Raw genomic sequence first — 27,447 nt, 5'->3', positions numbered from 1 at the left:
CAACCCGCTGGGTAGGATGCGGGGCCGCCCGCCCAGGTCAAGGGGGGCCAGGTCCCAGAGGCCCTCAGCGAAATGACTCGAGGCATCCGGTACCCGAGGACAACAGAGTAGGTGGACGTCTGCTCAGATTCTGCCGCGTCTGGGTCGCGGTGGCGCGCGACGCATGGGTGGCAGAATTAGTGTGTTCCGGGTACAAAATAGAATTTGTCAAAGATCCGCCAAAACGATTTTTTCTTTCCCGGCTTCCCAAAACGGAATCCCGGGCAGGGGCATTGCTAGGGGTCATCGAGGTGCTGCAGCGCAACAGGGTCATTGTCCCTGTACCAGAGTGCAAAAGAACCCAAGGATTTTATTCCAACCTGTTTGCAGTCCCCAAGAAGGACGGAACAGTAAGGCCGGTTCTGGACCTAAAGCTCCTGAACAGGTTCATCAGGGTCAGGCGTTTTCGCATGGAATCTCTACGGTCGGTCATATCATCCATGGAGCACGGAGAATATTTGGCCTCGATCGATGTCCAGGATGGCTACCTGCACATCCCGATTTTTCCCCTGCATCAAAGGTTCCTTCGGTTTGCAATCGATGGTCGACATTTCCAATTTGTGGCCCTACCTTTCGGGTTGGCCACGGCCTCCAGGATATTCACGAAGGTGATGGCTGTCGTTATGGCCATTCTACATTCTCGGGGCATAGTGGTTTTGGCGTACTTAGACAACCTCTTAGTAAAGGGGCCGTCCTTTCGGGCATGCGAGGAAAATGTCAGCATCACACTGGATACCATATCTCGCCTAGGATGGTTGGTCAACCGGAAGAAGTCATCCCTTACCCCAGCTTAGAAGATCTTATTCCTAGGGATGATTTTCGACACCTCCCGAGGCTTGGTAATTCTCCCTCAGGACAAGGCTCGGGCGCTCCGGCAGGGAGTTCAAAGTCTTCAACAACCGGGCCCTCACACTATCCGGTTCGGGATGAGGGTTCTAGGAAGGATGGTGGCGGCGATGGAAGCAATTCCGTTTGCTCAATTTCATCTTCGTCCTCTGCAGCATGCTCTCTTAGCAGCTTGGGACAGGAGTCCGTTCTCCCTCGATCATCAGTGCAGGTTGTCCTCTCAGGTTCGACGGGCACTTCAATGGTGGACGCGTGACTCCTCTCTTCGTCAGGGGAAGCCCTTTCCCCCAGATCAATGGTTGGTGATGACGACCGATGCGAGTCTTTTCAGTTGGGGGGCAATCTTCCGCCATCACACGGCCCAGGGGCAATGGTCGCCTCAGGAGGCTCGTCTCCCGATCAACCTGTTGGAGATTCGAGCGGTGCGGTTGTCACTGCAGCATTTTCAGCACTTGCTAGCAGGACGCCCAGTCTGGGTTCAGTCAGACAACGCCACGGCAGTGGCGTACGTGAATCACCAGGGAGGCACGCGCAGCAGGGCAACCATGCGCGAGATAGAGTATGTACTCCGTTGGGCCGAGAGGCACCATTCGATAATCTCAGCAGTTCACATACCAGGCGTGGAAAATTGGGCAGCAGATTTCCTAAGCCGGCAAGGCGTCGCGGCCGGGGAATGGTCCCTTCACCCCGAGGTCTTCCAGCAGATTTGCCAACGGTGGGGGACTCCAGACGTGGATCTGATGGCCTCCAGGGAGAATGCCAAAGTGGGCACGTTTGTCGCTCGGTCTCAGGACCCGCGAGCAATCGCAGTGGATGCGTTGGTCCTACCGTGGAACCAGTTTCGGCTCCCATACCTTTTTCCCCCACTGCCACTTCTCCCGAGGGTCATCAGAAAGATCAAGACAGAGGGGGTCCCGGCAATTCTGCTGGCCCCAGACTGGTCCCGTCGAGTATGGTACGCGGATCTAGTGCAGCTCCTCGCAGACGTGCCTTGGCGTCTACCGGATCAACCAGACTTACTGTCTAAGGGGCCGATCTGCCACCCGAACATAGGGGCCCTGGCTTTGACGGCATGGCCATTGAATCTTGGATTCTGACCCAGGCGGGGTTTGGGCGTGAAGTGGTTGCTGCAATGGTTAGCGCCCGGAAGCCGGCCTCGGTGAGAATTTATCATAACACTAGGAAAGTTTTCTTTCATTGGTGTCGAGAACACGGGGTGGCGCCATTATCCTTTTCGGTCCCCAACATCCTGGCTTTTCTGCAGTCCGGACTAGACGCAGGGTTGGCGCCGAGTTCCCTTAGGAGGCAGACATCGGCCTTGTTGGTCCTTTTTCAGCGAAAGATCGCTACCAATATGCAGGTCAAGACGTTTATTCAAGGGGTCTCTCATTTAGTTCCCCCCTATAGAGCACCCATAGACGCCTGGGACCTTAACCTGGTCCTGAGTGTCCTGCAGGAAGCCCCGTTTGAACCGTTACAGGAAATTTCATTGTCATATCTCTCCAGGAAGGTTGTATTCTTGGTAGCCATAACTTCCATTAGGTGGGTCTCGGAGTTAGGAGCATTATCTTGCAGAGCTCCTTTTCTGACTTTTTTAAGGAAGTAGTCCTTAGACAACCGCCGCCTTTTCTGCCGAAGGTCGTGTCCTCTTTCCATATTAATGAGGACATTGTTCTGCCTTCGTTTTGTCCAGCGCCAGTACACAGAGTGGAAAGGGCGCTACACTCTTTAGATCTGGTAAGAGCTCTCAGGAGGTACGTGTCAAGGACAGCACCTTTGCGCCAGATGGACTCGTTGTTTGTGATTCCCGAAGGGCGCAGGAAGGGTCTCGCAGCCTCACGATCGACCATAGCCAGATGGATTCGCCTAACTATTCAGGAGGCTTACCGGATTAGAGGCGCACCGGTTCCAACAGGGATAGGGGCGCACTCTACTGGGGCAGTGGGCGCCTCTTGGGCGCTTTGGCACCAGGCTTCGGCAGAGCAGGTATGCAAAGCAGCAACTTGGTCCAGCCTGCACACTTTTTGTAAGCATTACAATGTGTATACTCGTCGGATGCGAGCCTGGGTAGAAAAATTCTCCAAGCAGCAGTGGCACACCTTTAGACAGGAGGGCATGCGGCTTGGATCGGTGAGTTGTCCTCCCACCCAGGGACTGCTTTAGGACGTCCCACAGTCTCTGTGTCCCCCAATGAGACGAAGGAGAAACATGGATTTTTGTGAGTACTCACCGTAAAATCCTTTTCTCCGAGACGCTCATTGGGGGACACAGCACCCACCCTGATAGCCAGTTGGCTCTTGTTTATTTAATTACTATAAATTCCTTTTTTAATGTAGGGTGGTCCTCCTTCAGACATATATGATTTTCCGCGTTAAGGCTAATTTATTATGTTCTCCTACTGCTTTTGCACTAAACTGGTTTCCGCCCGCTATCGGGGCGAGGGTGTATGCGGCGGAGGAGGAGCTAACTTGTTTTTTGTATACCTAGTGTCAGCCTCCAGACGGCAGCAGCATACACCCACAGTCTCTGTGTCCCCCAATGAGCGTCTCGGAGAAAAGGATTTTACGGTGAGTACTCACAAAAATCCATGTTTTTATCCATAAATTCTTATTCCAAATCAAAACAAGAAACTTTGTAATACATCTTATCAAACCAGAGAAATCCACTTTTCTTCTTCCTGACTGATGGATGATTGTCAGAATTCTCAATTCCCAGTTAAAATCTGTCTTCAGTGAGAGAGGACAGTCGGCGCTTATAAAGTTGTATGGAGAAGTGAGTTATTTCAGTAGAACTTGCAGAACTAGCTTCTCCCTTGTCCATAGAATTGTAATAGCACCAACTGCCATCTCCTGACTCCGTAATGGGAAAGTCTGTCTTCACTGAACTCCGCTTATACCCATGAATTGAGAGTGAATAATGAGTCCATGAGGAGAAAGAAGCAGATTTCACCAATGAGGTATATTACAAAGTTGCTTATTTTCATGTGTACGATTGAATTGTGGTAGGGGTGGAAGTGAAATAAAAGGACAATTACTCTTTAAGTGTCCTTCATGTGGTGAATGTTTTCAGCAAACCTTTAATTACTTTGGTTTATTGTTGTAATATCTTTCTTATTTTTAAGGTTCCCTTTCAAGCTGCTCTGGACTTGGTGCGTCCACGAAAAGTGTTCCTCTCAAAAGGATATGCCTTCATTCCACACAAGGACATCATTACCTTAATCTTGAATGACTTTAGGACCAGGCTCTCCAAAGCTCTTGCCGTAAGTTAAATATCATTTCTCTCAAATGATGCACTGACCAAGTATCGGGCAAACAATGGTGTCTTTTCTCTAAAATCCAAGAGACTGAACACCTAATAATAAGAATATCTCTTCTAGGCTTATTTCCAAATCCACAGTATATGTGCTAGGAATGTATGGTGGCTGATGGTCCCACCGCCTGGACCCCCTTATCTCAAGAGTGTGCGGTTGCTGGAGGGGAGGTGGCTGGATTTCCCGTACAAATGGATGGAGAGAGGCACACATGTATGGGAATTCTGCCCACCTGTCCTCTGACAGAGGTGGTGTCAGGCCCTCATTCTCAAGATAGAAGCCAATTCCATTCATTCCCACATCAACCATTTATTTATGGAATATTCTTGGGATATGCCGTGAATGCATGAGCCGGAAATTCCCTTCTAATCATCTATTTCTGAAAATGTAAAGCGCTTTTTCTAGTAAAGCTTACTATGCACACTTTTATTCCTCATGTTGTATAATGTCGGCAGTCTGCCCTCAGTGTTTTTCCTATTGAATCTTTATACTTGGCTGATGATCAGTAAGTACAGGTATCTAGTATATAGAAAAGTCCCACTACATGGACAGTCTTGGAGCTGAGCCTTTTGCTAGCAGGGCTGCCGGATGATGTAGACGGGTAGCAGCGTGGTATTTATAGCCGGCAGTATTCTGCCCATGGAGAAGCAGACACAGACACTTTGTCTCTGATGCTCGGCTTACTGGGAAGCTTTCCTGCTCTTTTTATTGTAGATAATTATCACATAACTCCTATTCATAAAGCAATTCAGCTTTTCTGTATATGTAATTACCTGATGTGTGTATAGCCATGTACGCGTTACAGGAACTCCCACCCAGCAACATGAAATATGAACACCGTTCCTCCTATGTAAGCATCACTCGTGTATTATACAGCATGACAATATGGAGGAGGACTGGTAGTGTGTCATTATAGGACTGTATGGCAGTTGCTTTAAAACTGGGCAGCAGAAGTGGCCAGTTTTCACTGCTATTCTATTTCCGCTGCACCCCTAAGTATTTTTTAGTAATTCTACCATACAGAGACATGGACCTTTTTATTTCTAATTTTTTGGGTGTTTACCAAGAGGTTGCGATCACATGGTCCAGTAGGGGAATGTTTTTAGGCTATTCTGCATAATTACACCATAAGCACCAACACCTCGTAAAGACCATATAAATTAGCACTAAATAAAGATGCCCCCATCTCTGCAACTATATGGCAGATTTAAGGAAGATGTCAGGTCCTCTTTTTAAAGGTATATTGGTCCTCTTGCCAGCAGACCTCTAGTTACAGGTGACATGTGTGTGGCACAGTTGGTTTTTTTTTTTTTTTTTTTCTCTCCTAAATCTGAATCTAGTACTAGACAAAGAATACCTTTGGCTGGATTTATATGGTGCCTCATTGTTCTTGACTATTGCTGATGAGCCCAGTACAATACAAGGGAGCGGAGTTTTCTGTACCAGAACGTATCTGTGGTGCAAGTCCACAGCTTGCGCTACATGTGGCAAAGCGGTGTGCGGTTTTACTGCAGACTAAACCCCTTTCCAAGGCAAAACTGTCACGTACCACCAGTTACATAAGAAGTCTGAGGTCACCATGTAGAGGGTCCTAGCAAAGCCTGAGATTGGCCCATTCTTTTTTTCTAAATCCAATATGGAATTTTAACTGTTTTCTCAAAGATGTAGTCTGCATTTTTTGTTCACCAAGCAAATACAAATCTGCAAAGTCTTCTTCCATACTTAGTCTTTTTTATTTTTTGTGTTCTTTTGGTTTCCTCTCCATTTGGGAGGGAGAAATGTTTTGGGGGCAGGGAAGTGACCACTAGTGTAATGTCTTTGGTAAAACAGACAATGTAATATTCTCTTAGATTGTAAGAATGGCTGCAGTGAAGTAAAACTGTGCTTCCGGAATCCTTGGCCTAGAACGCGCTTTTTCCGTGCAGCTCTTGACACTTGGCTGCAGATTTCCTTCCCATTACCCACTAGTGGGGAGAAAACATCAGCACGCTGTTGTTGCTAGGAGACGGGGGAATGGCGTTTTTCTATTTGTAAATTCACTACTTTGACGGTTCTACTTTTTATAAAGCAAAATGGATTAAATCTCTACATTGATAACATCACATATTTACAGACTATTGAAAGAAGGGATGGGGGAGCGCTAATTAAATTATGCCCTTGTTGCGGGAAATAAATAGTACCCAGTATAAAGGGACAATAGTGCACCGATACTATAAAATACAGGAGACATCAAATGATTCAGATGGCAGTGTCAGCCATCAGGGTGATGCCGTATGTGAATGTCTAATGTTAGTTCTGTCTGTAATGTAGAGAAATGTTTTCAGCATAGTATGTCGCCATTATTATGTGCTAAGTTAGACACAATAAAATCACCATATTCCAACACTCACTAAGGGGAGTTTAGAAATGTGCTGAATGGAGGATTCATTGCAAAGCTTTCCAGGACCCGGATATCTCGGCCTTCATTTCACTCAGAACAGATGCTGGGTAAAAGCATGTTTTTGTGTAGTGTTGCTTCCAGTTTCCCTTCACGTCCTCACCTCTGCAGTGACAGCTGTTTGGGATGTGTCTGATCGCATTTGTTGGAAGTCCCACATGCTGTCATTTCACATGTAAAATGTTGGCTCCTGCAGGTTGTTCCATGGTCAGCTGTGGAGAGCCTGTGATCTGTCACCCGGTCGGTGAAGTTTTAGACAGCTCTTCGCTTTGTGCCCAACATAACTGCAGGTCTCATGTTTAGACAAAGTGTTGTTGATAAGGAATGGCTTGACGGTCGTCATTTACTTGAAGCTGAAAGGAGTATATTTGACAGTGCTAGCTGTGTTTTGGGATAAAAATACAGTCCAAATTTTATTTCTGTTTTTCCTAATAAAATTGTCAAGTAGGTTGATGGAGCCAAGTGAACCTATACAGATTGGCCAGCCATGCTTATCATTTAGTCACAGAGGCAGTAAAGCAACTCCACATATATCTTACACCATAGAAAAAAGAATTAGCTGGGTAGAAAGGCAAAATGAGCAATTGTAAATACACAGTGCCATATAGTATGATGACTGATAAAAACTTTGACTATCAACTTTTTGGGTAGCACCATCCACAGCCTCCCAGATACTGTTTAGAGTTGCACTGATTTCCTTCACGGTAATTTAAGAAGGGTCCACAAGTTCTCAATAGGGTTTACGTCAGGTGAAGAAGGGGCCATATAATTATTTCCTCTTTAACCCCTTTACGACCTTGGACTTATCGATGTGTCCTAGGTTGCCTCCCTGCATTTGATGTGGGCTCCACATAGCCATATGAAAACTTTTTTTTTTTTTTATACTGGACAAGTACTAATTTTTAATGACACTGTTCATGTTACCATATAATGTACTATAAAATTAGGAAATGATGAAAAATAATTAAAAGGTGGTGGGGGGTGAGCAATCCTGTTTTTTTTTTTTTTTTTGTTTTTTTTCTTCCCCCTTTAACCTGTTCACACATGTGAGATAAATAATGTATGGTCTTAAAATGTGTGCATATGATTATGGGGATACCTAATTTGTATCTTTCCAATGGTTTACCAGTTTTGAGCCAAAAATATAATTTATTAAAAATCATTTTTTTTGTGGGTCATAACTTTTGCATTCTTTGTTTCCAGATCTATGGGAGGGCTTGTTTTTGGGACACATGCAATTTTTTGATCACTTGTATTTTGCATTTTTTTCCACTGTTCATTTCATGTGATAAGTAATTACTGCGTGTAGTTTCAATGTATCTGAGGTCACACCATCTCTGGGATGTAAACTGCATGTTACTGCATATCAGGAGGTATGTCCTTCATCATAAGGGGTTAATGGTGTCCTGGCATTGTTTTATTGTTCAGTTTTGTAGCTTTTTTTTTTTTTTTTTTAATTTGATTGACAAGTGTTTTTACTTTTTGTTTTGACTTGATATATATTCAATCAGTTTCACTAAAATCTTTATTTTAGGAGATATTTTACATGATGTACTAAAAGGGGGATATCCCACAAACAAAAGTGCTGTTTAATAGATGATAAAAAAAGCTTTTTCAAAATTTGATAAAGTTATGCAAATATAAACTGACTAGATTAAGGCCCGATGCTATCGCATCGGGAGGATAGTGATGTAGCGTTGACCATGTGTTGTGTGGCACTGTGAGCAGCACACCTTGAGAAGGAGATGTGGTGAACAGCCATCCCGCCCATCTCTTTAGCTGTTCACAAAAACCCGGCCCTGTTAAAAGAGGAAATAACATATCTCAGCAGCAAATATGATGCTGGACCTTGACATCCGGGTTCATATCACCAAATGAAAGAATTTTGATGATACACATCTCCCCTCTTATACTTAATGTGTTTTACAGTAATGTCGGCGTGAGGTAAATGACGAAATTCCACGGGATCCAAGATGGCGTCGGCGAAATCTCGTGAGATTTCGCCGACGCCATCTTGGATCCCGACGTCGTCCACGCCGGCGACATGTTCTTGCGGCGACTCCATCTTGGATCGGCGAAATCCAGCGATCCTCAAGATGGCGTAGGCGAAATCTTGCGAGATTTCGCCGACGCCATCTTGAATATCGCGGAATTTCGCCGATCCAAGATGGCGTCGCCGCAAGAACATGTCGCTGGCGTGGACAACGTCTGGATCCAGGATAGCGCCGGCGGAAGATGATGTCGGGGATCGTGCCAATGCCGACGGCGATCGTGGAGCAGCGGTGATGACGGCGTGAGCATGAGAGACTGAGTGAGAGAAAGTGTCGTATGTGGAGTGAAAGAGGGGGGGGACGTGAGTGGAGATGGTGAAAGGAGTGTGTTGAGGAGGTGTGTGTGTTGAGGGTTAACATGGCAAGAGGTGTGTGGTGACAGCTGGCATGGTGAGGAAGGTGTGTGTTAGGAAGGTATATGGGGTCGGGGGGTGTGCGGGGGGCAGAAGAGGCACAGTGCTACCGCCAAAGGCAGCTTCTGTCTGGATGTGACGTCACCAAGTTACAACCGGACAGAAGCTGCGTTACAACCGGACGGAAGCTGCTTAGCGCATTTATTATTATAGATAATGCTGTATCCTGTATAGTGCTTGTGTCCGACCATGTAGTAGAGTTTTAGCTGCTGGTTGGCATGTGCTGTTTGTATTGAATGCACCGAAAGGAGGAAGGATAAGTGAATATTCTTTATTGAGCTGCTTGTATCAACTTTTTTGTGTCTATCACGTTACTCCTCCCTGCCTGCTCCATTCATCTAAGTAGTGATGGTTGTAATTAGTTTTATGCCAGTAAAAGTAGTGATGGTATGTGCTATAGCATAAGATTTTTTTACTCCCCTCAATTATACCTTTGGAGGTTGTCTATTGTGGATTTTGACGTGCGTTTAGGATCAGTATCCATTTGTAGAAGCCATCCTCTTTTCACCGTCAGCTTTTTTACAGATGGCGTTATGTTTGCATCAAGAATTTGTAGAAAGTTCATTGAATCCATATTTCCATCTACCAGTGAAATGCAGCCAATGGCATGGGGAAAAACACAACCCCAAAGCATGATTGGATCCACCCCTATGCTTAATGGTTGGTGATATGTTCTTTTCCTGAAATTCTTTTCATTTTTTTTTCCTCCATGCATTCCTTTGATTATTGAGGTTAAATTAGAACTTTTTGGCCACATCGGTCCACAGTACTAGTTTCCAAAATGCATCAGGCTTGTTTAGATGTTCTTTTGCATACCTCTGGCTCTCAATTTTATAGTGAGAAAGCAGGCATGACTGTGGAGTCGGTGTCCATTTTGGTGGAGTGTGAGTCGGTATAAAATGGACTCGGACTCCTAAAATATGTAATATATTGGGTACAGTAGTACAAAGCAGTATATGCTGTAATTTTTTCACAAGAATTTGGGAAAGTTATGAAATGTCCTATAAATGTCTGTTCTGTTCCTGATCTAAGGATCTCGGCTTCTAGTTAAGATGAATCTGTGCTGCCCTTTATGTACATGCTTCGTAGTGAGGCAGTGCTGTGAAGTCAGAGAGGGAAATTGAGAAGCCAAAGGTTTTGCTTAGTGACTCCACAGCCCTGGACAAGAGCGTTTTTCTTCTGATGACTTCCATGAAGGCCATGTTTGTGCAGGTGTCTCGAAACAATAGAACAATGTACCACCACTTGAGTCTGCTAAATCTTTCTGAGGGTCTTTTGCAGTAAAGTGGGGGTTCTGATTTGCCTCTCTAGCATTCCTACGAACCGCTCTCACTAAAATTTTGGATCTCCACTGCTCCTGTTAACTGCTATTTTTTAATTACATTTCAAATTGAGGAAAGGGCAACTTGAAAACGCTTTGCTATCTTATAGTCTTTTCCTGCTTTGTGGGCCTCTATCATTTTCAGAGTGCTAGCCGGGTGCTTAGGTGAACCCATGGCTGCAGTTTTTTGGCAAAAGGTTGGAGGAGGCTGCGTTTTTATGAAGCTAGGAAATTTGCATCACCTGTTCCTAATGATGGTGAACAAGCCATAACTCTTACTGGCTAATTGGGGTCTTAAACCTTGGTCAAAGTCTGAGCACACAAATCTCCAAGGGTGGCCAAACTTTTGCATCGACCCATTTTCCCTTTTGTACTTTTTAAAATGCAATCCCTGAGTGTGTTGGGGTACACTCGCTTGGCAAGGGGATTAAAGCACACAGGAACGGTTTCTCACAAAAACAGTCTATTTGGTTTATTAACTCCGCATAAACCACATAACGTAAAGTTCATTTCATTACATCCACGAACACATCATGACCACCAGTCTGTTCATGTAGCAGATAAACCTCTCTGTATATTACAACCCCCTTGTCCAGAGTTACCTTCCAGGAGCTCTGCTCCACATGCTTACTCCTTGTCAGTCCTGGCTTCGCCAACACATTAGCCGTCACAGGCTCTGCGGGTACATGGTCTCACCACGTGCTATCCAGGAAGTCTGTCCACTGCCAGGACCTTCCAGCACAGACCATGTGACCATACCACAGTCTCATTATATCGCCCATAAACACACCTGTGGGTGTGATCGTGATCGTGACATCACTGCAGGTCCTCAACCTTAGGGGTCTCCTTGCGCGGATGGAGATCTCGGTACCAAGATCTCGGCAGATGAGATCTCAGCGCTGAAATCTCATCTCCCGAGATCTTGGTAGACAAGATGTCTAATTTTATATTATGGTTATATTCTGTTTAGATGAATACCCTTGACAAAGGCTTGATCGGCCGAAAAGTTGGGAACTCTGTGTGACTGAGAAATAAAGAAATTTGCATATCTGAAATCTGCATACTTAAAATTACTTATTTAGCCTCAGGTTTTTATAATTAAAATCTTATTGGCACGTCACTGCGGGTGTCCGGTGGCGGTGCTGTGGGGGGGTCTGCCGACATTTTGTGAAATGCCAAAGCCCCCCGGAGTTCCATGATTCCCTGTGCGGTGGACTCTGGGAAAATGGCCGCCGGGGGCGGTGCATGCACAGATAGAGATCTCGGCACCAAGATCTCGGGAGATGAGATTTCAGCGCTGAGATCTCATCTGCCGAGATCTTGGTACCGAGATCTCCATCTGCGCAAGAAGACCCCTAAGGTTGAGGACCTGCAGTGATGTCACGATCACGAAACCTATGTGGACAAACGCTACAAAAATATGTATGTGCTTTTGACACGTTTTTGTGTGTTTTTCATGCGTTTTTACTTGCATTTTTCCCCCTGTTCACAATTGAAAACTACTGAAAGAATTGGAAAAACACTTATTCAAATGTGCAAGGAAAAAGTAAGCGGAATGTGCTTACGTGTTCAGAAATCTCCTTCACTTTGCTGGTACTGTAAAACTTAATTGTTTTTTTGTTTAATTTTTTGGTCAAAAACACATTGCATGAACAAGCCCCAATAGTAATATTGTCCATTGTAATTTATGAAGGTTATCATTGTTTTAAAAAACTGTTTCATGTTATGAAACCCCGGTAACACTCTGTTATCACCTTAAACATGCAGTTTTTTTCGGCCTCCTGGATGTTGTAGGTTTTTTTTTTTCTTTATTCCTGCTTTTTCGAGTTATAACATTTTTTTCTTAGATTATGTGCACACCAAAATTAATTTATTGACAACCGTTTTTATTAGTTATAGAAAACGCATCAAATCCTCAGTTTGTTTTTATTTTTCTTCGGGACGGGGAGTGGGTGGGGTTGATATTGTGCTTTTATGCCACAGCTGTGCACAGATCAAGTAATCTAGATAAATATTCACTTGGCCTGCCAATATATTTATATAAAAAAAGAGTACCTTGTCTAAATTAAGAGGCGTCCATTCCATGGCATCTCTGCAGTGTCATGTTGACATGAAATGAGCGGCAGCCTCTGCTTTAAAAGGTTGGTGTCTAACAACTGTGATTAATGAGTCATGCCACTTGAAATTCATTTCAGGTATTATATCTTCAGTGTTAGACCAGAGTAATTCATTGTAACATAGATGGATGATTTTTATAATAACATGCATACACAAGGTTAGCAAGGTAATAACTTTGGCAGGGCAATATAAAACATGATCACCATAAGTTTCTCTTTTGACTATTATACATTTGGTTGAACCTGATTATAAGTAGTCCAAAGCGTTTTTTATTTTCATTACAGCAGACTTTCAATTCACTGCATAATATATCATCAAATAAAATACTTGAGTGAAATATGTTCCATTGAATATTATTAATTGAAATGTGACCCTAGCGTCTAGTTGTTAACAGTCATTAAATAAAAAAAAAAATCTGATTATTGCTAGTTCCTGTGAGTTTCCATAATTATTGAATCTTCTAGATTTGTTTCAGCACAGTTGTTTAGATATATATATATATATATATATATATATATCTATCATTATAAAATTTTTATGCACATTTTTAACAGTGAAATTGTAGTAGAGTGCTCCCTCAAGTTACAATGTTAATTTATTCTGGCATGAGCAGTGTAACTTGAGAATTAGTTGAAAACCCCCCAAATTTTCATCATAAACTAAGAAAACGGTTACAAAAGTTATCCACTACCCTAACTCATTTAATTTTTTATTCCTTAATCTTGCTATTAGGTGCCAGTAAATGCATCCATACTCTAAGGGTCCCGTTTCACATAGCGACGCACCAGCAATCCCGACAACGATACGACCTGGTAAGGATCGCTGGTACGTCACTAACTGGTCGCTAGTAAGCTGCCAAACAGGCAGATCTCCAACGACGCAGCAACGATACGGCGATCCGCATAATAAACTCGGCGGTCATTGGAACCTTGTCACTCAGCAGCTGTTCTGATGACTCATGCCTGCGTCCCTGAATTCTGCGTCGCCAACGAGCTCGCTCGTCAGCGTCAAACACAGCAATGCGTGCTGGCCAGCGGGACACCGACGATCAAAAAATGGCCAAGGACGTTCGAGCACGATCAGCGATGTCCAGCAGGGGGGGGCGGTCGCCGCTATGTGTAACGTAGCAAGATCGCTGGCGAGGTCGCTGTTGCATCACAAAATCGGTGACTTTTCAGCGATCTCATTGTGAGACGGGGCCTTTAGTATAGTAATATATACCTTTATCATGTAGATAGCATCACTTGGTGTCTGCCAGCTGCAGCTGTAATGTTTACATTGATCAATTCCTATCCCCAGGCTTACACTAAAGGGGGTTTTACACATAGCGATATCGCTAAAGCATCACCAATTTTGTGACGCAGCAGCGATATTGCTAGCGATATCACTATGTGTGATACTTACCTCCGACCGGCTCCCCCGCTGTCTGTTGCTGATCGCGCAGCTCCATTTCTCGTCAGGAGCTTCCTGCTGGCGCCGACGAGCGACGTGTGGACGCGGGCGGGAGGACGTCAGGATCGCCTCGTCTGAAAGGTAAGTAACGACCGCTGCTGCGTTGCTACATCGCTGGTGAGTCTGTCTGTTTGGCAGCTCACTAGCGACCATTTAGCGATGCACCAGCAATCCTGACCGGGTCGTATCGTGGTCGGATCGCTGGTGCATCGCTGAATGTAAAGGGGCCTTTACTAACTCTACAAGTTCCATCATGCATTGCAGTGTCCTGTGAGCCAGCACTTATCACACACCCTCCATTCTCCAACCAAACTCCTCCCACCTTCAAGCCTCATTTTACTCTTAATACATGCACTCCACTGTGTTTAACCAAATTTAGGGGCTTGTCAAGGTATCCATGGCAGTATTGTAAAGCAATAGCTTTACACAGTGATTAGATTACATAACCCCTTTGCTTTTGAAATGCAGATTACAGCACTTCACTAGCAAAGGTGTCAGCCCTCCTCTACTGGTGAATCACACTGGCAGCTTTACCTGAGGCAAACTAATTGTATCTTCAGGAGGCATGCTGTCATTCAATCCAAAACTTATACACTCACCATCAGGAGCTCAATGACAACTTCCTTTCATTTTGTACAATTCCTGTGCTGGAAAAGGGAAGTATCAGACAAAACGGAGGAGGAAGAAGAAACTCGATAACCATCCAGTACCATGTGATCCCTTCTGAGATGTGCACATAGAAGTTAATACATCAGTACAAGTAAATTACAAAAAGTATTGTTTTGAAGAGCTATGATATATAATGGGTGTGAAAAAGTAGTGGAAAACCCCTTAACTCCCTGAACATTTTTCGATTTTTTTTTTTTTTTTTTTTTTTTTTTTTTTTTTTTTTTTTTCGCTCCCCTTCTTTCCAGAGCCATAACTTTTAATCTTTCCGTTAATTTGGCCATGTGAGGGCTTATTTTTTGCGGGACGACTTGTGCTTTTGAACGACACCATTGGTTTTACCATCTCGTGTACTCGAGAACGGGAAAAAAATTCCGAGTGAGTTGAAATTGCAAAAAAAAGTGCAATCCCACACTTGTTTTTTGTTTGGCTTTTTTGCTAGGTTCACTAGATGCTAAAACTGACCTGCCATTATGATTGTCCAGGTCATTATGAGTTCATAGCATAGACACCAAACATGTCTATGTTCTCTTTTATCTAAGTGGTGAAAAAAAAAAAAAAAAAAAATTTGCTCAATTTTCTGAGACGCGTAGCGTCTCCATTTTTCGTGATCTTGGGGTTGGGTGGGGCTTATTTTTTGCGTGCCGGGCTGACGCTTTTAATGATACCACATTTGTGCAGATATGTTCTTTTGATCGCCCATTATTGCATTTTAATGCAATGTCGCGGCGACCAAAAAAAATGGAATTCTGGCGTTTTTTTAATTTTTTTTTGTCGCTACGCTGTTTAGCTAATGCTTTTTTTTTTTTATAGATCGGGCGATTCTGAACACGACGATACCAAATATGTGTATATATGATTATTTTTTTTTTGTTTGTTTTTTATTTTGATTGGGGCAAAAGGGGGGTGATTTGAACTTTTTAGATTTTTACTTTTTTTTATTTTTAAACATTTTTTTTTCTTTTGGCATGCTTTCAATAGCCTCCATAGGAGGCTAGAAGCATGCACAACTCGATCGGCTTTGCTACATATAGGCGATCAGCAGATCGCCCTTATGTAGCAGATTTACTGCATTGCTTTGCGCGCCAGCCACCGGGCGGCACTCCAAGCAATGTGCCTACCACAACCATAGAGGTCTCTGAGACCTCTGGTTGTCAAGGCAACGCGACGCCAACCCCCGATCTCGTGACTGGGGTCGGCGATGAGCTCATTTCCTGCCCGATGGCCTAAGTACTAGTTAAATTCCCCCTGTCAGCTTTGACAGCGGCATTTAACTAGTTAATAGGCGCGGGCGAATGGAGATTCCGCTTCGCCTATTGCGGGCACATGTCAGCTGTTAATAACAGCTGACATGTCGCGGCTTTGAGGTGGACTCACCGCCGGAGCCCACCTCAAAGTAGGGGATCCTTACCGATGATGTACTATTCCGTCATCGGTAAGGAAGGGGTTAAGGAAAAATAAGTTGATGCTTTAGGCCGAGTGCACACGATCTCGAAGTAGCAGAGCATGTTTGCTGCTTCCAAAGCACTGCCATCTATTGAACGCAGGTGAATCTGCATGTGTTCACTGAAACGTACAGATTCACCGCGTCCAATAGACCCTAAGGGTGAAATTTCTCCTGTGGAGACTAGCGTCTCCACAAGAGAAATTGAAATGCTGTGCTCTGGAAAGCCACACCACATGTCAGTCTCCGTGGGTGAGCCGCGAATGACTGTGGACGCATAGTGAACATGGGATTCCTTGAAATCCCATCCACTATGCTGTAACATCTGGATAAGTACGCAGCGTCCAACCCGGATCGTGTGCATATACCCTTAGGGCTTGTTAAGATGAGCAAATGAGTCCGTGTGGACCACTCAATGTGCATGGAGAGATCATGGAGCCATTATAATCAGTGTGCCTGCCAGTGCACATGACCGATGGTCTGCATGGAAATAGTCATAGCATGAACTACTTAAAACCTTTTTACGGACCAGAATAACGCATACAATGAAAGGCAGTTCCGAACTTCCGATACATGTCTACACTGTGGGTGAAAATTGCATATGGAGCCAGTAAAGCCTGCAACTTTGTTGTGTCTGGCCCTATCTTTAAACAGGTTTCACGCATGCATGAAATATTAATCCTGTTCGGTTCTGAAGACCCAGCCATCATCTCTCATGACATGGGCTGTTTCATAGATAAAAATGTGTGGCGTCGGCCTTCAGCATCGCAGCGCTTAAAGTGACTCTTTCCGCATAGAATGACAAAGTACAGGCGTTTGTTGCTTCATAGCGGGGCCAATCATTTATATACACCTTCCCACCTGGTTGATTTCCTTTTATCTCCTCCCTTCTCTGATTCTAAAAAGCCAGAAATATCAGTCAAAGAGGGTGGATTGGATATAGAGGGACAGCAAGCAGGTGTGATAGTGTATTTAAATGATTGGTCCTGTCGTGAAGCACCCAGCAGCGGTACTTAGGGCCCCGTCACACATAGCGACTCAACAGCGATCCCGACGATATCAACTTGTCAGGATCGCTAGTGAGTCGCTACATGATCGCTGGTGAGCTGTCAAGCAGACAGCTTCACCAGCAATCTGCACCAGTGACACCGAGCGCGCGGTGTCACTGTGTACATTAGTTACCAGCGTGCTGATGCAGGGAGCTGGTAACTAAGGTACACATCGGGTTTCTAAGCAGCGCGCGTCAATTAGAAACCCGATGTGTACCTTGGTTACCAGCTCCCCTGCATCAGCGCGCTGGTAACTAAGGTACATAGAGGGTTTCTAACTCTGCATTTACCTTAGTTACCAGCTGATCGCTGGTCTCCCGCCTGTCACACGCAGCGATGCGTGCTGGCCGGCGGGAGACCAGCGATCCAAAAAAATGTCCAGGGCTTTCCAACAACGATCAGCGATACCGGCAGGGGGGCCGGTCGCTGATAGGTCACACACAGCGATCTCGCTAGTGAGGTCGCTGTTGCGTCACAAAACTTGTGACTCAGCAGCGATCTCGCTAGCGAGATCGCTATGTGTGACGGGGGCTTTAGTTTGAACAAACTGTACTGACAGTGCCTTTAACCCCTTCACCTCCAAACCTGTTTTGACCTTCATGAACAAGCCAGATTTTACAATTCTAACCAATGTCACTTTGCGGTAATAAGTCTGTAACGCTTCAACATATCCCACTCATTCTGAGATTGTTTTATTGTGACATATAGTGCACTTCACGATAGTGGTAAGATTTGTTCGATATGACTTGCGTTCATTTGTAAAAAGAAAATTATGAAATTTGGTGAAAATTTTGTAATTTTCAAACTTTTTAATTATTAAGCCCTAAACCAGAGAGTTATGTCACACAAAATGGTTAAAAAATAAGATTCCTTAAGTGTACTTTACATCAGCACAATTTTTGAAACATAATTTTTTTTAAAGGATATTTTAAGGGTTAAAATGCGACCAGCAATTTCTCATTTTTTCAAGAAAATTTGCCACGCCATTTTTTCAGGGATCACATCACATTTGAAGTGAGTCTGGGGAGCTTATTTAAAAGAAAATACTTAAAAGTGACTCTATTCTAAAAACTGGACCCCCCAAAGTCCTCAAAACCACAATCAAGAAGTTTATTAACCCTTCAGGTGCGTCACAGGTTTGTAGAAGGAAAAAAATGAACACTTTTATCCAAAATGTTTTCTTTATCTCACATTTTTTATTTTCACAAGGGTAGCAGGAGAAAATATATCCCAAAATGTGATGTGCAATTTCTCCTGAGTACGCCAGTACCCCATATGCGAGGGAAAACTACTGTTTGGATGCACTGCAGGGCTCTGAAAAGAAGGATTGCTATTTGATATTTTTTTTTTTTTTTTTTTTTTTTAACTGAAAATTGGCTGGAATCGTTAGCAAACGCCATGTTTGGTTGGTAGAGCCCCTGATGTGCCTAAACAGTGAAAACCTCCCCACAAGTGATGCCATTTTGGAAACTAGACCCCACAAGGAATTTATCTAGATGTGTAATGAGCACTTTGAACCCCCAAGTGCTTCACAGAAGTCTATAAAGTTGAACTGTGAAAATTAAAAAATAAATTTTTCTTGCAGAAATGTTGTTTTTGACCCAAATTTTCAATTTCATAAGGATAGCAGGCAAAATGGACCATACAATTTGCTGTGATAATTCTTCTTAGTTCACTGATGAGCCAAATATTTTTCGGACTATAAGACTCAACAGACCATAAGAAAAATATTCAGAATTGAGAGTCCTCAGTGGTTGATACCTTTTAATGGCTAACTGAAAAGATGGTAACACATTGCAAGCTTTCAAGACTACTCAGGTCTCTTCATCAGGCATAGACTAATACAAAATCTGAAGGGTCACATATTTATGCACATACAGCACATCTTTTCAGTTAGGCCGGATTCACACTGGCGATTAAATCGGACGAATGCAATGCGATAAAAAAATCGCATTGCATTCGTCTCAATGTTCTATGGGGCAGCGCCCATCATCCGATTTTTTTTTTTTTTTTTTTTTCTGAACGTTTCCTCGGACCGAGACAATCGCAGCATGCTGCGATTGTCACCGATTTTCGGATCGGACTCGCCAATGCAAGTCTATGGGGGCGATAAAAAATTAGATTACAAGCGGACCAGATATGTGAGTTGCGATAAAATCGCACCAGGTGTCCTTTAGCAATACAGTAAAATCACACTGACAGATTAAATAAAGTAACGAAAGAATAGATATTGACACATAGAATACTATATATATATATATATATCTATATATCTATATATATATATATATATATATATATATATATATATATATATATATATATATATATATATATATATATATATATATATATACACACATAGTGGGGCAAAAAAGTATTTAGTCAGTCAGCAATAGTGCAAGTTCCACCACTTAAAAAGATGAGAGGCGTCTGTGATTTACATCATAGGTAGACCTCAACTATGGGAGACAAACTGAGAAAAAAAATCCAGAAAATCACATTGTCTGTTTTTTTTTTCATTTTATTTGCATATTATGGTGGAAAATAAGTATTTGGTCAGAAACAAGCAATCAAGATTTCTGGCTCTCAAAGACCTGTAACTTCTTCTTTAAGAGTCTCCTCTTTCCTCCACTCATTACCTGTAGTAATGGCACCTGTTTAAACTTGTTATCAGTATAAAAAGACACCTGTGCACACCCTCAAACAGTCTGACTCCAAACTCCACTATGGTGAAGACCAAAGAGCTGTCAAAGGACACCAGAAACAAAATTGTAGCCCTGCACCAGGCTGGGAAGACTGAATCTGCAATAGCCAACCAGCTTGGAGTGAAGAAATCAACTGTGGGAGCAATAATTAGAAAATGGAAGACATACAAGACCACTGATAATCTCCCTCGATCTGGTGCTCCACGCAAATCCCACCCCGTGGGGTCAGAATGATCACAAGAACGGTGAGCAAAAATCCCAGAACCACGCGGGGGGACCTAGTGAATGAACTGCAGAGAGCTGGGACCAATGTAACAAGGCCTACCATAAGTAACACACTACGCCACCATGGACTCAGATCCTGCAGTGCCAGACGTGTCCCACTGCTTAAGCCTGTACATGTCCGGGCCCGTCTGAAGTTTGCTAGAGAGCATTTGGATGATCCAGAGGAGTTTTGGGAGAATGTCCTATGGTCTGATGAAACCAAACTGGAACTGTTTGGTAGAAACACAACTTGTCGTGTTTGGAGGAAAAAGAATACTGAGTTGCATCCATCAAACACCATACCTACTGTAAAGCATGGTGGTGGAAACATCATGCTTTGGGGCTGTTTCTCTGCAAAGGGGCCAGGACGACTGATCCGGGTACATGAAAGAATGAATGGGGCCATGTATCGTGAGATTTTGAGTGCAAACCTCCTTCCATCAGCAAGGGCATTGAAGATGAAACGTGGCTGGGTCTTTCAACATGACAATGATCCAAAGCACACCGCCAGGGCAACGAAGGAGTGGCTTCGTAAGAAGCATTTCAAGGTCCTGGAGTGGCCTAGCCAGTCTCCAGATCTCAACCCTATAGAAAACCTTTGGAGGGAGTTGAAAGTCCGTGTTGCCAAGCGAAAAGCCAAAAACATCACTGCTCTAGAGGAGATCTGCATGGAGGAATGGGCCAACATACCAACAACAGTGTGTGGCAACCTTGTGAAGACTTACAGAAAAGGTTTGACCTCTGTCATTGCCAATAAAGGATATATCATAAAGTATTGAGATGAAATTTTGTTTCTGACCAAATACTTATTTTCCACCATAATATGCAAATAAAATGAAAAAAAAAAACAGACAATGTGATTTTCTGGATTTTTTTTTCTCAGTTTGTCTCCCATAGTTGAGGTCTACCTATGATGTAAATTACAGACGCCTCTCATCTTTCTAAGTGGTGGAACTTGCACTATTGCTGACTGACTAAATACTTTTTTGCCCCACTGTATATTCATTCATGCAGTTCTTCATAGCAGAATAGCCACTGTAACATTTGCCGGCTTCTGTAAATTCATGCCCCTACCCGACGTGAAATGACACTTGGTTTACATATAGTTAACCATTTCATTTCGTGTGTTTTTTTTTTTTTTTTTTTATATGTCTATCACTAGTAATTAGATGAGGGTTTTTGTGTAAAATTTTCGAGTTGTAGGTGTTAATTTAAGGGGTTAATTCGTTCTAAAAAATTGTGGGGAATTCCGCTGACGTCACTGAGGCTGCAGGGAGTCCCCGCAATTTTTTACAACAAATTAACCCCTTAAATTAACACCTGCAACTCCAAAATTTTGCACAAAAACCCTCATCTAATTACTAGTGATAGACATAAAAAAAAAACATGAAATAAGATCGTTAACTATATGTAAACCATGTGTAATTTCATGTCGAGTAGGGGAATGAATTTACAGAAGCCGGCAAATGTTACAGTGGCTATTCTGCTGTGAAGAACTGCATGAATTATATACTAGCTGAAGAGCCCGGCGCTGCCCGGGCATAGTAACTAACTGTGGTTAGTTATAGCAAATTATAATTATCCTCCATCCCATAGTCCCGTGCCCATATACCCATCATACATATCCACGATCCCATAGTCGAGTGCCCATATACCCATCACACATCCTCCATCCCATAGCCCCATGCCCATATACCCATCATACATATTCTCCATCCCATAGTCCCATGCCCATCATACATATTCGCCATCCCATAGTCGAGTGCCCATATACCCATCACACATCCTTCATCTCATAGTCCCATTCCCATATACCCATCATACATATCCTCCATCCCATAGTCCCGTGCCCATATACCCATCATACATATTCTCCATCCCATAGTCCCATGCCCATATACCCATCATACATAGCCACGATCCCATAGGCCCTTGGCCATATACCCATCATAAATATCCTCCATCCCATAGTCGAGTGCCCATATATCCATCACACATCCTCCATCCCATAGTCCCATGCCCATATACCCATCATACATATTCTCCATCCCATAGTCCTGTGCCCATATACATATCCGCCATCCCATAGTCCCGTGCCCATATACCCGTCATACATATCGTCCATCCCATAGTCCAGTGCCCATATACCCATCACACATCCTCCATCCCATAGTCAACCATTATGTCATCATAATGAGCCGCGTCAGGGCTTGCAACCAATGATGACATCAGCGTCGCCGTGGCAACCATTGTGACATAGAGGGGTGGGGCTTGATACGCACATACGGTTTCCCCAGTATGCAAATAGGGGCATTTTGACATAATGAGGGGCGGGGCTTGGCACACACACTTTTTCCCCCAGTATGTAGACGGGGCAAAATTGTTTGGTGAATTGGAACGCACGGGGTTAAAATTTCGCCTCACAACATAGCTTAGGATGCTCTCTGGGTCCAGACGTGTGACTGTGCCAAATTTTGTGGCTGTAGATGCGACGGTGCGGATGCCTATCCTGGACATACACACACATACATGCATGCATGCATGCATGCATGCATGCATACATACACACTTTGAGAGAGAGAGATATATATATATATATATATATATATATATATATATATATATATATATATTCTTTCATTCTTTCCTTTGTGTTTGAAAACCTGTCATAGGGCTCCATTAAATGTCCATTTTGCAAGTTTGCGAGAAAATCTCACCAGATGGATGTCAAACGGATGCTTACATGCGAATAAAATCAGTTCTACGCTGGAAAATCGGATCACAGATGGAGCCATGGTGAAGAAACCTTTGTGCGATTTCGTACCGTTAAAATTGGACCGATTTTTTTTTTTTTTTTTAATCGTTGTGTGTGACTCCAGCCTTAGCTATTAAAAGGTATCAACCACAGAATACTCTCAATTCTGAATATTTTTCTATCTACTGGCTAACACGGTACAAAGATAAACATCTTTCCTGTATCAGACCATAAGACGCACCTAGGTTTTAGAGGAGGAAATTGGGGAATGAAAAATGAAGCAAAAAATGTGCTCAATTCTGTACTTAATATCCCATATCCTGGTATATGGTCCCCTCATCCCCATCCTGATACACATGGCCCCCTCATCCCTACCCTGGTGTGCATGACCCCGTCATCCCTATCCTGGTGTGCACGACCCCTGTCATCCCTATCCTGGTGTGCACGGCCCCTGTCATCCCTATCCTGGTGTGCACGGCCCCTGTCATCCCTATCCTGGTGTGCACGGCCCCTGTCATCCCTATCCTGGTGTGCACGACCCCTGTCATCCCTATCCTGGTGTGCACGACCCCTGTCATCCCTATCCTGGTGTGCACGGCCCCTGTCATCCCTATCCTGGTGTGCACGGCCCCTGTCATCCCTATCCTGGTGTGCACGACCCCTGTCATCCCTATCCTGGTGTGCACGACCCCTGTCATCCCTATCCTGGTGTGCACGACCCCTGTCATCCCTATCCTGGTGTGCACGACCCCTGTCATCCCTATCCTGGTGTGCACGACCCCTGTCATCCCTATCCTGGTGTGCACGACCCCTGTCATCCCTATCCTGGTGTGCACGACCCCTGTCATCCCTATCCTGGTGTGCACGGCCCCTGTCATCCCCATCCTGGTGTGCACGGCCCCTGTCATCCCCATCCTGGTGTGCACGACCCCTGTCATCCCCATCCTGGTGTGCACGACCCCTGTCATCCCCATCCTGGTGTGCACGGCCCCTGTCATCCCCATCCTGGTGTGCACGGCCCCTGTCATCCCCATCCTGGTGTGCACGGCCCCTGTCATCCCCATCCTGGTGTGCACGGCCCCTGTCATCCCCATCCTGGTGTGCACGGCCCCTGTCATCCCCATCCTGGTGTGCACGGCCCCTGTCATCCCCATCCTGGTGTGCACGGCCCCTGTCATCCCCATCCTGGTGTGCACGGCCCCTGTCATCCCCATCCTGGTGTGCACGGCCCCTGTCATCCCCATCCTGGTGTGCACGGCCCCTGTCATCCCCATCCTGGTGTGCACGGCCCCTGTCATCCCCATCCTGGTGTGCACGGCCCCTGTCATCCCTATCCTGGTGTGCACGGCCCCCGGGCCCTCCATCTCGTTTTTGTATGCATGGCCCCCCCCTATCTCGTCCTAGTATGCATGGCCCCCCCAATTGCGCCATAGTATATATGGCCCCATCTCTATTCTGGTATGATTGGCCCCCACACCCATCTTGGTATGCATGGCGCCATCAGAAATCATTAAAAAAAACAAGCAAACAAACATTACACTTACTTTCCTGGCGCTCTCTCGCAGCATCTTGTTCCGATGCCAGAAGCTGCTTTATGCTTGTAAGCAGCGCTTTGAGGTGACGTCATGTGCTGGTTGCAAGTCGAAGGGCAGCTGCCGGAATACTCACTGCTCTGCATGCCAGGATTGTGCGCACAGAGAGCAGTTGAGTATTCATTGCTCTTTCAGTAGCGCGCACAGTGTCAGTCGGAGCCTTCATGCCGTCGGTCACGTGTGCCGCTACTTAAGAGAAATGAACAGTCAGAATTGATTGATTTTAACATATCGTGTACTGGAAAACGGGGGAAAAAAATTCCAAGTGCGGTGAAATTGCAAAAAAGTGCAATCCCACAGATGATTTTTTTTTTTTTTTGCTTTTATACTAGGTTCACAAAATGCGGAAAATAATTTATTTTATTTTGAATGGGGCGAAAGGGGGTAATTTGAACTTTTTATTTTTTTTAGATTTTTAAAAATATTTTTACTTTTGGCATGCTTCAATAGTCTCCATGGGAGACGAGAAGCTGCCATAAGCCAATCTGCTCTGAATTACTCACTTGCTATGAGCGCCGACCACTGCACAACGCTCCCAGCAAGCCGGCTGTTTTGGGCACATGTCAGCTGTTAAAAACAGCTGACATGTGCAGGGAAGGATGTGGGCTCACTGCCGGTGCCCACATCAAAGGGAGTGAGTCTGACAAAGGCGTATTATTACTCCCGATGTTGGAAAGGGGTTAATTTTGTAATTACTTGTGTTATCTTTGTCTAATATAAACATTTATTTGGTGATCTGAAACATTTAAGTGTGACAAACATGCAAAAGAATAGGAAATCAGGAAGGGGGCAAACACTTTCATCCAACTGTAGATCATCCTCGGCGCATGGTCTAGCTAGCTTGTTAGCCTTGGTAACCCACATATCGTTATGACGACGGGTCACCATGGCAACGATTGGCCCCTCGTGATTATGTTGCTGGGGCGCCGATTAAAAGGGAGAGGGAGCCTCCTCCCTCTGCCTTCTAAATTCTGTCATTGATATCAATCACAGTATTTAGGGGGGGGTAAACTGCCGGGAACGATGTGGTCACTGCTCCTGGCAGTAAGGGCTGGGTGTTAGCCGTCAGATTCGCTGAACACCTGGTGGTGCTGGTGGTGAGTATGTGCTTGCAAAATTGCCAGGCTGTATCCATTCGACGTATGAATACCTCTAAGGTCATGAAGCGGTTAAAGTGAATCTGTCATCAGGTTTTTGCCACGTCATCCGAGAGCAGCATAATGTAAGACTAGGAAAAGAGACCCCATTTCCAGCGCTTTATATACTGGGTGCAGCAGTTGTTACACCATCAGAATTTTTAGATGTAGCAGAGCTCAGAAAGATGACCCCCCCCCCCCCCTTCACCAAACTTTTCACTACACTGATTTGGCAGCTTTCTGCATATTCACAGAGTGCATAGGAAGCTGCCAGTCAGTGGTGGGGGTGGGGTTATACAGGGTTTATGAATTTTGAGAATTACCTGGAAACAGATTTATTAGTCCTCTAGTGATGATCTCTGATGAAACGGATTTTATCTAAACTAATGCAAGTAGCCCAGTAAGTGGCAAATCACTGGACTAAGGGTCTGTATCTCACCATTATGCTGTACTCAGATGAGGTGTCAAAACCTGGTGACAGATTATTTTCTTAAGCCTTCGTAACATCCAATGAAGTACACATAGGGAAAATGCATAATTCATTTTATGCCAATTTTCTGACCTATAAAGGCATACCTGTCGCACTTACAATGCTTAGCAAAAAGGGTGGGGCCACACTTTACGAAAGATTTGTCATTAGTAATGCCATAAAGTAGTATTTCTGACTTTGGTGCATGGCAGTCCAGAATGAGGTGTCAAATTCATTAAGGAGTACAGGTGCATCTCACAAAATTGGAGTATAATCAAAAAGTTAATTTAATTTCTTCAATACAAAAAGTGAAACTCATTATATATAGTCATTACACACAGAGTGATCTTTTTCAAGTGTTTATTTCTGTTAATGTTGATGATTATGGCTTATAGTCAATGAAAACCCAAAAGTCATTATCTCTGTAAATTAGAATACTTTATAACACCAGCTTGAAAAATGATTTTAAATTCTGAAATGTTGGCCTACAGAAATGTATGTTCAGTAAATGCACTCATTACTTGGTCAGGGCTCCTTTTTGCATCAGTTACTGCATCAATGTGACGTGGTATGGAGTCGATCAGCCTGTGGCACTGCTGAGGTGTTATGGAAGCCCAGGTTGCTTTGACAGCATCCTTCGACTTGTCTGCATTGTTGGGTCTGGGGTCGCTCATCTTCCTCTTGATTCTTTTTTCGGCAGTGGCCTTTTTTTCTATTGAGCCAATCAGCCGATAAATCTGAAGAGTTTTCGTGCCATAGCATTGTGGTAAGGCAAGAAAGCAGAACAAAGACCTGTGTACCTGCAGAGCGTTTCTTTGATGATTATCGAGATGTAATCGAGTCTTTCATTACAAGATGTTACAGAACCATCTGAATGTAGCGTGTCTGGAGCAACCCATGGTGAATCCACCTGCTGTATTTACCTTTGGTTTCTCAATGCATCTTTTGTTACTTTTGAGTGGACCTGTACATTTGTTTGAAGGAATGCTGGGTCAGCCTGCCACTGTGGAGAAGCTAAATCAAGATGGCTGGGATCTTTTTTTTTTTTTTTTTTTTACTGTCAGAAAGAGTTGCATCACATCTTGCAAAACCTGCAAACATTTTTCAAAGATAGATAAATCCTATAGTGTTGGATTGTCAAGGACACTGGCTTCAGCATTCAATCATTCGCACGAAGCTCCTGAGAGATGCGGGGGTGAAGTATATGCACAATAACAGTGCAAAGTGCCTGACATGTTACTTCATTGATTTCCTGGAAAAGATGACAAAGTACATTTATAGAGTGGAGCGCACTGTGATAAGAAAGAGAAGAATCAACATTCATATTCTGTGCCTGTTTAACAGCTCCAACCGGTTACTAAACAACATCATGTCTGG

The 27,447-nt window shown here is 44.1% G+C and overlaps 1 protein-coding gene across 3 annotated transcripts in view; it reads left to right on the top strand.

The window, feature by feature from the left end:
* Positions 1-27,447, top strand: part of PRIM2 (DNA primase subunit 2) — a 296,434-nt gene that overhangs the window by 64,543 nt on the left and 204,444 nt on the right. For all 3 annotated transcript variants that reach the window (XM_073569406.1, XM_073569408.1, XM_073569407.1), the window contains exon 7: positions 4,007-4,144. In XM_073569406.1, coding sequence (XP_073425507.1) covers positions 4,007-4,144 — 138 coding nt within the window. The remainder of the gene's footprint in view (positions 1-4,006; positions 4,145-27,447) is intronic.

Source organism: Dendrobates tinctorius, unplaced genomic scaffold (assembly GCF_039654945.1).
Source record: "Dendrobates tinctorius isolate UK_male_01 unplaced genomic scaffold, ASM3965494v1 ptg000024l, whole genome shotgun sequence".
NCBI lineage: Eukaryota > Metazoa > Chordata > Amphibia > Anura > Dendrobatidae > Dendrobates > Dendrobates tinctorius.
This window is presented reverse-complemented; position numbering and strand designations above follow the sequence as displayed.